This window comes from Poeciliopsis prolifica, unplaced genomic scaffold, assembly GCF_027474105.1.
Source record: "Poeciliopsis prolifica strain line A6 unplaced genomic scaffold, Auburn_PproV2 SCAFFOLD031, whole genome shotgun sequence".
In the NCBI taxonomy this organism is placed as follows: domain Eukaryota; kingdom Metazoa; phylum Chordata; class Actinopteri; order Cyprinodontiformes; family Poeciliidae; genus Poeciliopsis; species Poeciliopsis prolifica.
The window spans coordinates 5791093-5805776 of record NW_026562406.1 but is presented as its reverse complement, the minus strand read 5'-3'; the positions used below and the strand labels follow the sequence as shown (position 1 = coordinate 5805776).

The 14684-nt window shown below is 41.0% G+C and overlaps 1 protein-coding gene across 1 annotated transcript; it reads left to right on the top strand.

The window, feature by feature from the left end:
• Positions 1-3426: 3426 nt before the first annotated feature.
• Positions 3427-14557, top strand: npc1l1 (NPC1-like 1). The gene is made up of 21 exons (XM_055050839.1): positions 3427-3602; positions 4975-5136; positions 5232-6143; positions 6225-6518; positions 6602-6825; positions 6913-7013; positions 7131-7303; positions 7634-7762; positions 8232-8414; positions 8505-8619; positions 8725-8990; positions 10394-10483; positions 10581-10771; positions 11738-11865; positions 11961-12090; positions 12169-12224; positions 12334-12484; positions 12632-12863; positions 13000-13113; positions 13189-13351; positions 13451-14557. Exons 1-21 carry the CDS (start codon positions 3561-3563, stop codon positions 13645-13647), a joined length of 4053 nt encoding a protein of 1350 aa, XP_054906814.1. The 5' UTR covers positions 3427-3560; the 3' UTR covers positions 13648-14557.
• Positions 14558-14684: the final 127 nt, after the last annotated feature.

The window sequence follows — 14684 nt, the reverse complement described above, 5'->3', positions numbered from 1 at the left end:
TTTGAGTAGATATGTTGTTTTGTAATTGTTGCTTGTTATTCATTTTCATAGATCTCACAGAAACCAACTCAGGTTTTCTGTCATCTCTACTGCCACAAAGTGAAATTTCCACGGATTAAAAGGAAATTTATGCTCTAATGAATGAATTTCTGTCTGTTAATATTTGAAGTCAAAGCACGTTGACAGATTGCTCAGAACATTCAATGTAATCTCAGCGTATTTAGTGAACGTTTGCACGAATAGACGAAAACACATGACCATAGTCCAGCCAGAAGCATTCATTTATTCATAACAGACAAAACTTATTCATAGGTAAGAATTGATTTATTTATTTATTTGGTGGTTTAGTAAAACAAATAACGTAAATGTAGACAGTTATGAGCTAAACTTGATTTTAATTCAGTGTGACTTATTGTTCTATATATATATATATATATATATATATATATATATATATATATATATATATATATATATATATATATATATATATATATATATATATATATATATATATATATATATATATATATATATATATATATATATATATGGATCCATTGCACTTTTTCATTCAGCTAAAGTTATGTTGAACTTTTTATTTCTATTCTATTGCACTTCTAATTAACTCATAGCACAGCGATATGTTTTATCCATGATTTAAAATGTTTATAGCACAGTGAGGATTTGCTGAAACTCCCGGTGGAAATATGGGAAAAAGACCCTGAATAAATTTAATTTCCTCTCAGAAACATAATCTCAGTCTGAAACTGCGTTGTGGTTCTCTGGGACGAACAGCAATAATTAAATGAGCTCATTTTTTATTTTACTAATTGACAAATGTCTTCTGGGGCTGTATTTTGTTCTGTGGTGCAAAAGCCCTTTGAACTGCCTTGTTGCTGAAATGTGATATGCAAATAAATTTCATTGATTGATTGAATGTATACCTGCTCACATTTTCACTAAGCCCACATTTCTGTACTACATATTTTTAGTGGTGTGATGTAATATTCTGATCTGAAATGACACATTTTCAGCTGCTGTGGACAGAAAATTGTCATAATTAACAGGAATAAAGACATATGAGGTTCAGTTTGTGTGTAATTTATCTCTAAATTATATTTCACCTGGTGAACCGAGTTACTGAAATAAACCAACTTCTCAATAACATTGTATTTGTTGTCATGAAGACAAGAAAACACATGTTTGTTACATGCACCAAATGCAGTAACACTTTTAAATACTCTTTTATGATGACAATGTACAGTCATAAAAGAGTGGGGGAAAAACTATTTTAATAAATCTGAATCGAATTTTTTTTTTTTTGTAGTGTTGCCAGAGTGTGTCGACTAGAGAATAGCTAATGTAAAACATAATGTCTGGTAGCATTTCTAAAACAGCATTCATTTTAAATGTGAAATGAACAGTTTAGTTCATGAACACTCGGCTTTCTTTAAGAAAGCGTTAAAAAGCATTGAGATTACTCAGCTTTCTGACCAGAGATAGGCAAAAAAAATAGGAAGTTCTCAGATAGTGAAGAATTAGAACATGCTGACAGTCTGTTTTGTGTTTATTGCCGTTTTATCTGTTACTGTCCAGATTTATCAGCTTTATTAGCCTCCTTTTTGGCTTTGAAGTAGTGAGACCACAAATCTGAATGCCAGTCTGTATGTTTTTAAAAGAAGTCCGTTTATTTAGAATTTGGAAAACCGCAACACTTATTTCTTGATACTGTGTAAATGTTTGAAGGCATATGATTGAAATCCTCATTTAACACAAAAAGTGATATGTTGATCTTTTTTCCAACCAATTTGACTGTTCACCTTAGATAGTCTTTACCTACATAATTAGAATAAAGTATCTTTCATTAGATCATCGACACAAATGCAAAAAAAATGGATGAAATGTGTTTTTGTTTTTTTTTTTAAATAATGATAGATAAACAGGATTAATTTTACAATTGTAATTTTAGTTTATTTTTGAATTGATTGATTCTTTTTGACACTATAAAAATTAAAACACAGGAAAAACATGAATCAGAATCTCGGCTCCAGATAGATGATAACCAGAATACTCAACAGCAAGCGACAAGGCAGAGAACATCCCACTATCTGCCTTGATCCCCCCTCGTCTCCTCAGCATCTGCGTTTATTACAAAACGTCTACCAGCACCTTCGCCCTGATCATGTAAATGTTCTGCGGAGGAACCGTCCGCTATTATCACTGCACTGGCCTTGACATAATGTGATAATGGCATTAATCACAAGGTTGATCTTAGGCAGCAGATATGATTCAGGAAATGATTGATCCTCTGGCCTGTGTGGACGGTGGCCACCCAGTATCGATACGGCGGAGCTGGAATAGAGCCTTTTAGAGAAACTGGATAAAAAATATGTTTTGTTAGAAAGAGGCAATGAGTTTCACAGGGATCATGTGCTGATCAAAGAATACACTTTTTGCACCTACAGTTCAAGCTGGTTATGTACACACTTGATACAAAAACACAGAAAACATCGTTTTGTTTTGTTTTCTCCTGATTGGACTTCAAATTAAGCTATTTCAGTTTTAAGTCAAAATTATTTCTATTTGCTAAATAGAAGAATAAGGATGGAGGTACTCTCATAGAGAATGTGCCGTTACTTTTGTCAGTTTTAGACGTTCCCATTCTGTTCATCACTATTTAAGAGAAATGCATGTTCAAGTGCATGCGTTGGGGTCTTTCTGCTCAGAGTTTGCATCTTCTCCCATCGGGCGTTTCCTGCCTCTCGCCCAATGGCTGCTGGAGTTACAAACCAGAACGCAGCGATTCAAAGTGAACAAGAGTTCACAGGCAGAGAATGAGTGGCTGTGGGTGATGTTTGGGGGATTCTTCATTCCTCCTTGTACAACTGGTTTGTCTCTCGCACACATCCTCAAAGAAAACTCCATGAAACTCACATGAGAACCTTGTGACTCCAAAACATTCATTTTGTTTTGTGTGGTTATGTAAATGTCCAGTTTCTACTTTCTCCTGGTAAATGATCCAGAAAAGGCTTATGTTCAGTTTCATCAAAGAGAAGTAAAGACAATACCGAGGCGATAAAGGAAAAAAGCTTTTTATTTAAGCTGAAAACTGAAGTTTATCAATGGAAGCATGATAAGTCGGAGACAGGCACTGACAGCGTACAGTCAGAGCTTATGAAAAACCTGGGTGAGGCTGTTTGTTTGGGTTATTCCCAAACGATTCCTCCAAACTGCTCTGAGTCACCTAGGAAACCATGTCCTATTTTACGTTAATAATCTAATAGGGTTATTGATCCTCCGTTGCTCTGATTGGTCGTCCCCAACATCACACCAGATAAGAGAGCCGTGACATCACAGTAGTAATGACGCTGGAAAAGTCAGGATGGTTTTTTCTTCCCACCCCCTGTCTTTAGTTAGATGGACAGACCATAGAAGAGCGAGGACAGCTCAGACATTGAATCCTGCTCTCTGTCTTTGCCTGATGTGTCAGCGGTGATTGTTAAGCACTCCAGAAAGTGAGAACTCTAACTCACCTGTTGCTGAAACACTCCAGGAAAATGTTTCGAGCTGCTGCCTTGGTCACGTTTCTGGCCTGTCTGGTGAGTAACGAGGATGTTTGTGTGACCTGATATTGTGTTACTCTGAAATGTGGTAGGAAATGAACTGAAAACCACAAAATGATCTCACCAGTATTTGTAATGAACCAGTGTGTGGTGTCACAGAGGTTTTATTTATTAGTGTTTTGAGTGCAGATTTGAAAAGTTGTTAAATTCACGCTGGGTTGAGATGGACATTAAATCATTTGCTAATGTCGCCTAACAAAATATTCATCAAGCAGCTATACCTGCCTACCTTTGCAGGGACTTTTGTCTATCTGCACAGAAAATATTTACTTTTGTGTTTTTCATAGAAAATGTGTTAGTTTGTCTGACGTGTTTGATATAAAAAATAAAACTTTAAATAATTTAAGGACATACAGCACAGAAAAAGCTAAAAGCTAAAAGTGAGAAACCCTAAGTCTTCAGGGACTTCAAATATATATATATATATATATATATATATATATATATATATATATATATATATATATATATATATATATATATATATATATATATATATATATATATATATATATATATATATATATATATATATATATATATATATATATATATATATATATATATATCCATTTATATCCATTTATATAGATAGATAGATATAGTTATATGTACATAAATACATAAGTCTTTTTACAAACAAATTAAATCATCCTAAACTTAAAAGAAAAAATGAAATGTATTATTGGTATAAGATAAATGTTAATCAGATCTCTGCATTGATATCAATTTTGTAAATTCATTAAATCAAAATAAGAAAAAAACAGCCCCAAAAATGTTAGAAACTCTTGGCCTGTGTTATAATAAGGCAATGGTGCAAGACACTTTTTAAGTTTTGGATCTGCAAGTTTTTACAAATCAATTTTTAACAAACATTTAGCTATTTTACTTGTTTCAATAAAATCTTATATGCTTAGTTTGTGGTTCAGGATATAAAAATATAAAAAAAATACACACAACATTTATTTATGTACTTTACAGAAAAATAAATTGTCAAGGCACCCAAGTACTTTTCACATGACAAAATGTATTTATTGTACTTGTTATGTTTTTATATTAGTTCAAAATTATGCATGTTCTCTATATAGCAGAAAAAATAACGAGAGAATTTCCTGAAGATATTTTTATAACTGTCTTCACACTTTACATATATGACCACAGTTCTGCTTATAGGGAAAAGAGAAACATATAAGCTCAAGGAAATCTTCCCAATTGTGCTTGAAAAGACTGATGGCTTCTGAAACACAGAGGGAAGACTGGTACACTTGACAAAACTGATGGTGGGTGGGTGGATGGATGGATGGATGGATGGATGGATGGACTAAAAGCATCCTTGTCTTCTTCTCAGGCATCCTCACAGGTCGAACACAGAGCGGGTTATTGTGCTTTCTATGATGAATGCGGTAAAAACCCAACGGTGGGAGAAACCCTCATCCCTCCAATTGTCCCTTGTCTCAATTACAGCCGGGCCCGACATGTTACAGGCGAGCACTACAGGAGGCTCAAGCAGGTTGGTTCACCACCTGGGTAAAGGAAGCGTAGGCACATTGGTTCTTTTTTGTCGTTTCTTTTATCAGAAGGATTGAAATACCCTTCGTACTGCAGGTATGCCCCATGTTGGACCAGGGAGAAAGCAACACATATGCCTGCTGCTCCCTACCACAGCTCTTGTCTTTGGAAACAAGTTTGACCTTGTCCAAAGCCGTGCTGATCCGCTGCCCCTCCTGTGCTGAAAACTTTGCCCACATGCACTGTGCCACCACCTGCAGCCCCAACCAGACGCTTACGGTTAATGTCACAAAGGTCATGAACGTCACGCACCTGGGAAGGCCGAGGGATGCAGTGGTAGCCTACCAGGCGTACATCAGCAGCACTTTTGCTGAAGGTGCCTTCCAGTCTTGCAAGAACGTCAGGATTCCAGCCACAGGAGGCTTTGCCATCGCCACCATGTGCGGCCGGTATGGATCCAAACTGTGCACAGCTCAGCGTTGGTATGACTTCCAGGGGGACACCAGCAATGGCCTCGCGCCTCTCGATATCGACTTTCGGCTGTTTAAGGAGAATGACACGACAGGAGTACCAGAGGGGATGGTTCCTTACAATGGCCGTGCTTTAGGGTGTAACGAGAACACAACAACAGGCGAGATGGCCTGCTCCTGCCAGGACTGCCTCGATTCGTGCCCACGTGTGCCACCCCCACCTCCGCCCCCTGAACCCTTCAGAGTCCAGGGAATGAATGGATTTCTTGTGATTTCCATTATCTTGCTCTGTCTCCTGATATGTGCCTTTGTGGTGTACCTCGTTGTGTCTTACTATGTAAAATCTAACAATGGAAAAAATCTGAATAAAAAGGGGAGGAAAGGGAAAATCAAAGACGAGAACAGCAACGAAGTGGGTCAGCCCATCATCAACCCAGCAGTCGTGACGTGTGCAGATAAAAGCAGCATGGCAGCTCAAGCTTTCATGAGTCGTCAGTTTCAGCGTTGGGGAACGCTGATGGCATCTTATCCACTCACAGTAAGTAGATCTACAACAATCGGAAGCATCTAAATGTAGACAAAAATCAGCCAGGCGATTACCTTTCCATGTTCATTCAAGGTTCTCTTGGTGGCGGCCATCATCGTGGCTGTTTTCTCTGTCGGCCTGAAGTCCATCAAGCTCACCACTGACCCAGTGGAGCTGTGGTCCGCTCCCAACAGCAGGGCCCGGCAGGAGAAGGACTTCCATGACAAACACTTCACTCCTTTCTTCAGGACAAACCAGCTGATCCTGACGGCACCAGGAAGAAAAGGGCACATTTATAACTCACTGCTGTTCGGGAAGCAGAACTTCAGCGGGCTTATTTCTAAAAATCTCATACTGGAGCTGCTAGATCTCCAAAGGAGAATACAGGTAACAAGTCAGGGGCAAAAGCAATGACATAGATGGTTTGAAATCTGCTACCTGTTACTTAACTTACTTTTGAATTGCGGTAGGATATTGAGTTCTGGTCAGAGGATTTGAACCGCACAGCAACCCTGAAGGATGTGTGTTACGCGCCTCTGAACCCATCCAACCCCTCGCTGACTGACTGTGCGGTAAACAGCTTGCCACAGTACTTCCAGAACAGCCTGGACAACATTAATGCTAAAGTAAATATGACTGAACTGGGGGTGACCCAAGAGGTCGACTGGAGAGACCATCTAATCTACTGCCTCAAGTATGTGTCGGTGTGAGGACGAGTGGCTTAAATGTTCAGCACAAAGCACAAATGTCACACCCTTTCCTTCTTCTGCCTCCTCTCAAGCTCTCCGCTGTCCTTCAAAGACATCACCGATTTAGGACTGAGCTGCATGGCAGACTATGGAGCACCAGTGTTCCCATTTCTAGCAGTGGGAGGTTACAAAGGTTAGAGCCCTAATGCTTTTCACAGAATAAGTTTTCATAGCACGCCAAAAGACAAATCCTTTTGGCTAACTTGAACATTGCACTCATTGTTTTGTTTTTGTTTTCTTTTGTCCCCAGATGACGAGTACACCAATGCTGAAGCCTTCATCCTGACTTTCTCCCTCAACAATTACCTTCGCGACAATCCCAAGTTCAAAGTAGCTCTGCAGTGGGAGACAGAGTTTCTCAAAATTGTCCAGGACTACCAAAGAAACCCGAAGGCCAACTTCACCTTTGCATACATGGCCGAGGTAGAGGCAGCGAAAGGGATCTCTGCCAATATACTTTTCAACTTTTCATGTTTTCTGGCTGTCTATTTGTTAAATCAGCATTAGAGATAATCTCAGAGTTGTCCCTGATTATGTATCATTACTGACAGGCCTCTGATCTTTTACCTACTGGCTATAATCACATCCTACCTATAAAAAGAGGTTGTTATCAGGTTTTCGCTGATAAAGACATATTGCAGCAGTTTTCTTCTGCAAGGGCATTGAGTTCTCACGTCTATCTATTCTTTCTCAGACTCTGACCAGTGTCAGTTCATGTCTTGTTGGGTTCTCTCTCTCCCTCTCTGCCTCCAGAGGTCCCTGGAGGATGAAATTAATCGGACAACAGCAGAAGATATTCCCATTTTTATGATCAGCTACGCTGTGATCTTTGTCTATATCGCAGTGGCACTGGGGGAGTACTCCTCATGCAAACGCTTACTGGTAAGTCTAGGGGGAGTAAAATTTCATGTCAGTACAGTGGAGTACATTTTTTTAGCTGCTGAAAGACAGACTTGTCGATAGCAATCAAGAAAATGTTTCTACAACTACTACATTTCGCAGACAACGGCGTGCAAAAACAATTGTCCTTACAGATCCTCATTTTTGTCAAATTACAACAACAGAGAACATTGATATTATATCTAATATCTGCTAAACAAATAACCCATGGCTTCCTTTGTTGTTGCCTTTTAACACACTAGACATGGAGGTTATTACTGTAATTAAGCTGAAGCTTAATTACTTTGATTGTTTTGCTAAAGAATAATAAAATCCGACAGGGTCTCATTTAATTTACCATGGTGCTAATCTAATCTCTTGGACACGTACTGTTGGCTTCCTCATCATAAAGTTTTACAGTATTGAAACAGTAACACAGGGAGTTATTTTGACAGGTGTGCTTGTGTTGCAGGTGGACTCCAAGTTTCTGGTGGGCTTGGGGGGGATTCTGGTGGTGGGCTGTTCGGTTCTGGCCTCCATGGGTTTCTACTCCTGGATCGGGATCCCGTCCTCCCTGGTCATCCTGCAGGTGGTTCCCTTCCTGGTGCTCGCTGTTGGAGCTGACAACATCTTCATCTTTGTCCTGGAGTACCAGGCGAGTGCCGGGAAACCCGCAGCTGCATCTCTGCCAAGCGCGGTCTAAATATGATAAATATTTTAACGTCCGTCCGCTCCGTCCTTTCAGAGGGACGCAAGAAAGCTCGGAGAGACGCGGGAGGAGCAAATAGGCCGAGTGCTCGGACAGGTTGCTCCCAGCATGCTCCTGTGCAGCCTCTCGGAGTCTGTCTGCTTCTTTTTAGGTTAGTTTTTTTTTTTCATCTATGCAAAACAAGAAGGAACATTTTTTTAAAAATGGATGAAGAGCTTTGTTTATCTTTAATGATGTTTGTGTTTTGCCTCACCAGGGGCCTTGTCCACCATGCCAGCGGTCAAGACCTTTGCCCTGTACGCTGCTCTGGCCGTGCTCATGGACTTTGTCCTCCAGATGACGGCCTTCGTGGCGCTGTTGTCTCTGGACGCTCGGCGCCAGGACAACAACCGCTGTGAACTGCTCTGCTGTGCGACCGTGTCGACCCGCCGTCCCAACAAACCAAACGAGGGCTTCCTGCTGCCGTTCATGAGGAAATACTACGCTCCCGTCCTGCTGCACCACTTCACCAGGATCACAGTGGTACAGCATTTCAAACAAGTCGCAAAAAAGAAAGAGCCAATATGAATTTGCTCACTGGTATATGTGTGATGATCAATGACCTCGCAGAAGGTTTTGTTAAGTTACACACTAGCCAACAGTTATTTCATTACTTGATCATTCTATCGATTATTGTGATGATTAGCTAATTAATTGGACTTTTAAAAAATTGTCACAGTCTGTAATTTCTTTTAATTTTATTTATTTATTCAACCTCGTAAGAGTATTTTAGAAAACATTAGAAATACAGAAGAAACAAAAACAAATTAATTTCTTTTTAAATTAAGAAATAATCACAATTTTGCCAAAAATGCAGTAATAGCATTCCTTCATTTTTTTTTTTTTACAGAAATCCAACCGGATGAAGCTAAAATTATAGAAATTCGGGAGTTTTGTGCAGAACATATTTACAGACAAAGGAGATTTAAAAAATGAAAAATCCTAAGTGTAAAATGTATTAATTTTTGTGCAGTTTTCACTTAATTACTGCTCTGAATATTTTGCTCTTACACCAGAGGAGCCTTTTGTTGAACCTGTGTGCTCCAGTTAATGATTAATCAATTGCTAAATTAGTCGGTGATTATTTTTTTAAAAATCTATTCATCATGATTTATCTGATAAATTGTTGCAGCCCTGTTACAAGGCACACATATTTTGTCATGGAATAATTGGCTGAATTTGTGAGGGATTTTGTGTGATGAACCAACTCAGTGCAGTCAGTGTGTAATTGTGAGCCGGATGGGAAGGTTTGATGTTCTGTGGCGGTGCCTGCTGCATGTTGTTGCCCTGCCGGACGGTGAACCTTCGTCTCTTGCTCTGAATTTACCTCCCTCTGTTCTCACCAACTTTGACCAACTTTCCTGCTGCAGCTGAACCGTCACCTTGACGCCACAACGTTTCACTTACAAAACATTCTGCAGACAGTCCGAAAGGATGACCCTAGTTTTATCAGATCAAAGCAATTTCTTCCACATATTAGCTTTTTTTTTTGTTTTTTTGCCGCATGTGGCTGGTGGCAAACAGTAAACAGGACTTCATAATGTATCATAGCTGATACATTCAGAGTCTGACGCTCTTTGAGCCTTCATTAACTTTGGAACCAACCAATAGTTTTAAGTACAGTTATTACAAACTTGGCTTTTAGCAGTTTTCCAAGTTTTTTGTCATGGAATAATTATATCAAACTTTCACTACAGGATGAGGCGAAAAGTAAAATTTTTCAGATCTAATCTTTTCACCATTAGCGTTGAAACTGTGGCCTGTCAATAAATAGAATACAATGTGTTCACTCTGCAAAAATGCAAAACACTTCAAAGTTTGTTGTTCCAATGCGACGACCTGGATGAATGTAAGTTTATTCCCCTTGATTTTGTGCTTCTCCTCAGATGCTGGTTTTCATCTTCATGCTGTGTGCGTCCATATTCCTCATGCTGAACGTGAAAGTGGGTCTGGATCAGGAGCTGGCGATGCCAAAGGTCAGTCGGAGCCGCTTCATCCACGGTCACCTGGAAACGCAAAAACCTGACCTCTTCCCCTGTGACCTCCCTTGTGGATTAATCTGCTCTGCTGCAGGGATCCTACATGCTGGACTATTTCCAATACCTCTATAAATACTTCGAAGTTGGAGTGCCGGTTTATTTTGTAACAAAGAAGGGATACAACTTCAGCACGGTGGAGGGAATGGACGGCGTCTGCTCCAGCGTGGGCTGCGATCAGTTCTCCATGACTCAGAAGATCCGATACGCCACAGACTACCCCGAACGGTGAGTCAGCGTTAATCTTAATTTGTTCAAATCTGACCATCAGATCATAGTTAACCGTTGCATCTATTATTTTGTTTTGGCCGCATTAATTAGATTTTCTGCATTATCATATCGTTTTCCTGGAAGGTCACTGATTTGGCTTGATTTTGTACCTGTGACCTCTGACTTACAACCCCGTCCTGGTATTTCATGACGAACTCAGCTGGGTAAATGCCACCGAGCTAAAATGAGACAAATATCTCAAACTTCTACTCTTCCTAAAAAACAAAAAAACAAAACACAATCTAGAAAAAAATGTATTTCATAAGAGATACTTAGGTACAGCACTAAAGAAGAAGAAGAAGAAAACAACACAGATACTGTAGCGTCTTGCATTAGTTCAATAAAACAAAATCTGTTGTTTTCCGATGAAGAAACTTAATTGTGTGGCGCTAATCTGTTCCTGGAACCATTTCTCACTAGTATAAATGACAAATGAGACAATAAATTCATCAGAAGGTTATTTTTTTATTTCTTACCTATTTCCTCATGCGTTTCGACGTTTATAAGTCAAACGATATGGGGAGGTACTCTGATAAACAAGATCCCCATGTAACATTTAAAGCATTTACAAGTAAACAGCCCATAATAATAAAAATAATAAGCATGCCACTTTTAAAAATAGCTTTATTTCTTGTACCTATTCCCTCATTCGTTACACTTGCACTTGGGTGATATGTTCTCTTCCCTTTCCCATTTTTTTGACTTGTATACAGAGATGTTTTAAAAAAAGTATTATTTATTTATTTCACCCAGTGAATAAATTCAGTAATTCATGTGAAATGATTTCACTCTGCCTTTAGCAGGGGTGCCGGTAAATGCGGAGATCACTCAGTCGGCACGGCTATTTTTTCGAAACTTAACTGTTTCATTTAGCCTTTGAAGTTTGACCTTTCACCTCTGACTAACTCACGGCGCTCACCGCAGGTCCTACATGGCCATTCCCGCCAACTCGTGGGTGGATGACTTCATAGACTGGTTGAACCCGGGGTCCAAATGCTGTCGTCTCTACACCTCTGGTCCGAACGCTGGAAACTTCTGTCCTGCAAACATAAGTGAGACTTCATTCTCTGCAAACAGCAACTCGACAGCCATTCTCAGCCGATGGCTTGTTGCGAGTGACACATTTGCTCCTTTGCGCCCCGAACAGCTGGTCTTTCCTGTCTGAAGAGATGCTTGGCGAGTCCTTTGGACGGCGTCGTCAGACCCACTATGGAAGAGTTCAGTCGCTTCCTCCCTGATTTTTTGGGTAACAGGCCTGACCTGCAGTGCTCCAAAGGGTGGGTAATGAAGCCACACGTGTGGAGAAGCTGAGTACGTTACAAAACACCCTCACACCTTCACGTCTCTCCTCACAGTGGTCTAGGAGCCTATGACACGTCAGTGGTGAGAGACCAATACGGAGAAATAATTGGTGCGTTTTTCTTGCACTTTGAGAGCAAAATCAGATTTGGATCGTCTCCTACTTGCACCTGCGAGGGGCGACGTCGGTAACATTTCCGTTTGTCCTGTCGCCCCCTAAGCCACCCGGTTCATGGCGTATCACACTCCACTGACCAACTCGCAGGAGTTCACAGCCGCTTTGTTAAAAGCCAGAGAGCTGGCCGAAAAGATCACCACGGACATGAGGAAAGTACCGGGCACCTCGCCGGACTTTGAAGTATTTCCTTACACGTGAGTGTTTCAACCAACTTCTACCTTCTCAAACGAAAACCTTTTCGCTTCCGCACGCCTGCAAAAATGTCCAACTTCATCAAATGAACTTTTTTTTTTTGTCTCAGATTTGTACCATTTCTTTTTTCGTTCTTCCTCTTCTCCCAGGATAACCTACGTGTTTTATGAGCAGTACCTGACCATTGTGAAGGAAGGGCTCTTCAACATCTCTCTCTGCCTGCTGCCGACCTTCGTGGTGTGCTGCCTGCTGCTGGGTTTGGACCTGCGCTCCGGCCTGCTCAACCTCATCACCATCGTCATGATCGTCGTGGACACCGTCGGGGTGATGACGTTGTGGAGCATAGATTACAACGCAGTGGCCCTGATCAACCTGGTCACGGTAGGGCGACGTCTCTTAGCGGCCTTCGCGCTGCCAATTTAGCCCATGTACGCGCTGCTCAGTGTGCGAATGGTGCAATGACAAGGAAACAAGTAATCAGCAGTTGGCGAACCTTACAAATCTTTGCTGTTTGCAGGCGGTGGGCATCTCCGTGGAGTTCGTGTCCCACATGACCAGATCCTTTGCGCTCAGCACCAAGATGACGCGCGTCGACAGAGCGAAAGAGGCGACAGCCAGCATGGGCAGTGCAGTAAGTGAACCAGGCGTCAGTATTACGTGACGCAGTTGACGTGAGGCTCGACGTTCCTCTCTTTCCACCCCGAAGGTGTTCGCCGGCGTTGCCATGACGAACCTGCCAGGCATCCTCGTTTTGGCGTTTGCCAAAGCGCAGCTCATCCAGATATTCTTCTTCCGCCTGAACCTGGTCATCACGCTCCTGGGGATGGCCCACGGACTCGTGTTCCTGCCTGTGCTGCTCAGCTACTTCGGTATGAACTTTCAGGGCCGGCTGCTCTCATTTCACAGTGGGGGGTGCAGGGAACAGGCGGCAGCAGCGGAGCTCAGTTTTCCCGTCTCTCGTTTTCCAGGTCCTGGCGTGAACAAAGCAGTGCTGCTGCAGCAGCAGAAGGAGGCCAGGGAAGAGGAGATGAAGAACCAAATGAGAGAAATGTATGACAACATGTCCTACGCGGAGGACGACGCGACACCCGGGACCGACTCGCCCTCCAAAAAAGCATCGGTCGATTCGCAGGAGGAGAAGGAGGAGAGGATAGACCGCGTCTGAAAATCAGCCGCACGGACACGCCGCGCAAACTCCTGTGAGAAACGTGGAGCGTGGGCGGAGAGAACGCAGAACGAGGACGCAGAGCGCGCACGGAGTCACGCCTGCGGCTTCAAATGGAAACCATGAACCCACCTTTGCACCTGGGTCGGAAAACGGACTTCTGGGAAGGATGATAACAACATAGAGTTGTGCAATATTTGTAGAAACAATGCAAAAGCAGGCGACTGCAACGCCTTGAATTCACACTTTTTTGTAGATTTTTTTTAATATACTGAATGTGGAGCGCTGCAGACAGCCTGCCTGCCACTGACAGCATCACAAAACAGATGAATGAGTGAACAGAAAGATGAATGGATGAGAGCAGATTTCTGCATCATTTCAATAGGATTGTTGTATCGTCTGTAGCGTTAACTGAGCACTCCAGCTTTATTTGTTGTACTTTCTTCCCCCATTATGTATCGTGCATAAAAATGTGCAATCACCAAAAAAATTTTCATTAAATAGAGAAATGTCCTTTCTGTTCTCTTAAAGAAAACGAATAAGGTTTTCTTTTACAAAAGGTAATTGTTACTGATACAATGCAAAAAGTAGTTGTGTTCCAGCATGTTTTTAAAGTATTTTTTATTTTTTTTGTTTATCTTTTTTATGTACTCACTCACTGCAAAGGCTGCAATTTTATGCCTCCACGACCTTGGCAACTTTCAAATTCCTCTTCATCACCCTTGAAACGAATAGCCAGTTTGTGTATTTTTAATGGCACTGAGTCTTTACGGTTTTCCCAATGGAATACAGTATTCCATAAACCTGCATGTTCTTGTGAAGATGTTAAAAATGTTTAAATAGAATATATAAAAAAAACAGACAACTCCTGTTGTTCTACCATAAATATTAAATAAGTGAACAAAGTAAACCCTTGTTGGTTTGTTTTTTTGGCCTGCACGTCATTCCTGAAACATTACTAAATGTAATTTTAAGTCTTATTAACAGGCACAAAAAAAGAGAGGTGTCAAAGAGTTTAACTGACCTGTTGACCTTAA

What these genes read in the sequence shown, in the direction of transcription:
- npc1l1 (XM_055050839.1), top strand. Translation starts at nt 3,561, where the DNA reads ATGTTTCGAGCTGCTGCCTTGGTCACGTTTCTGGCCTGTCTG. An exon ending in AGCAGTGGGAGGTTACAAAG is followed by an intron (nt 7,014 to 7,130) that starts GTTAGAGCCCTA and finishes TTTTGTCCCCAG; the next exon opens with ATGACGAGTACACCAATGCT. An exon ending in TGTGCTGCTCAGCTACTTCG is followed by an intron (nt 13,352 to 13,450) that starts GTATGAACTTTC and finishes CTCGTTTTCCAG; the next exon opens with GTCCTGGCGTGAACAAAGCA.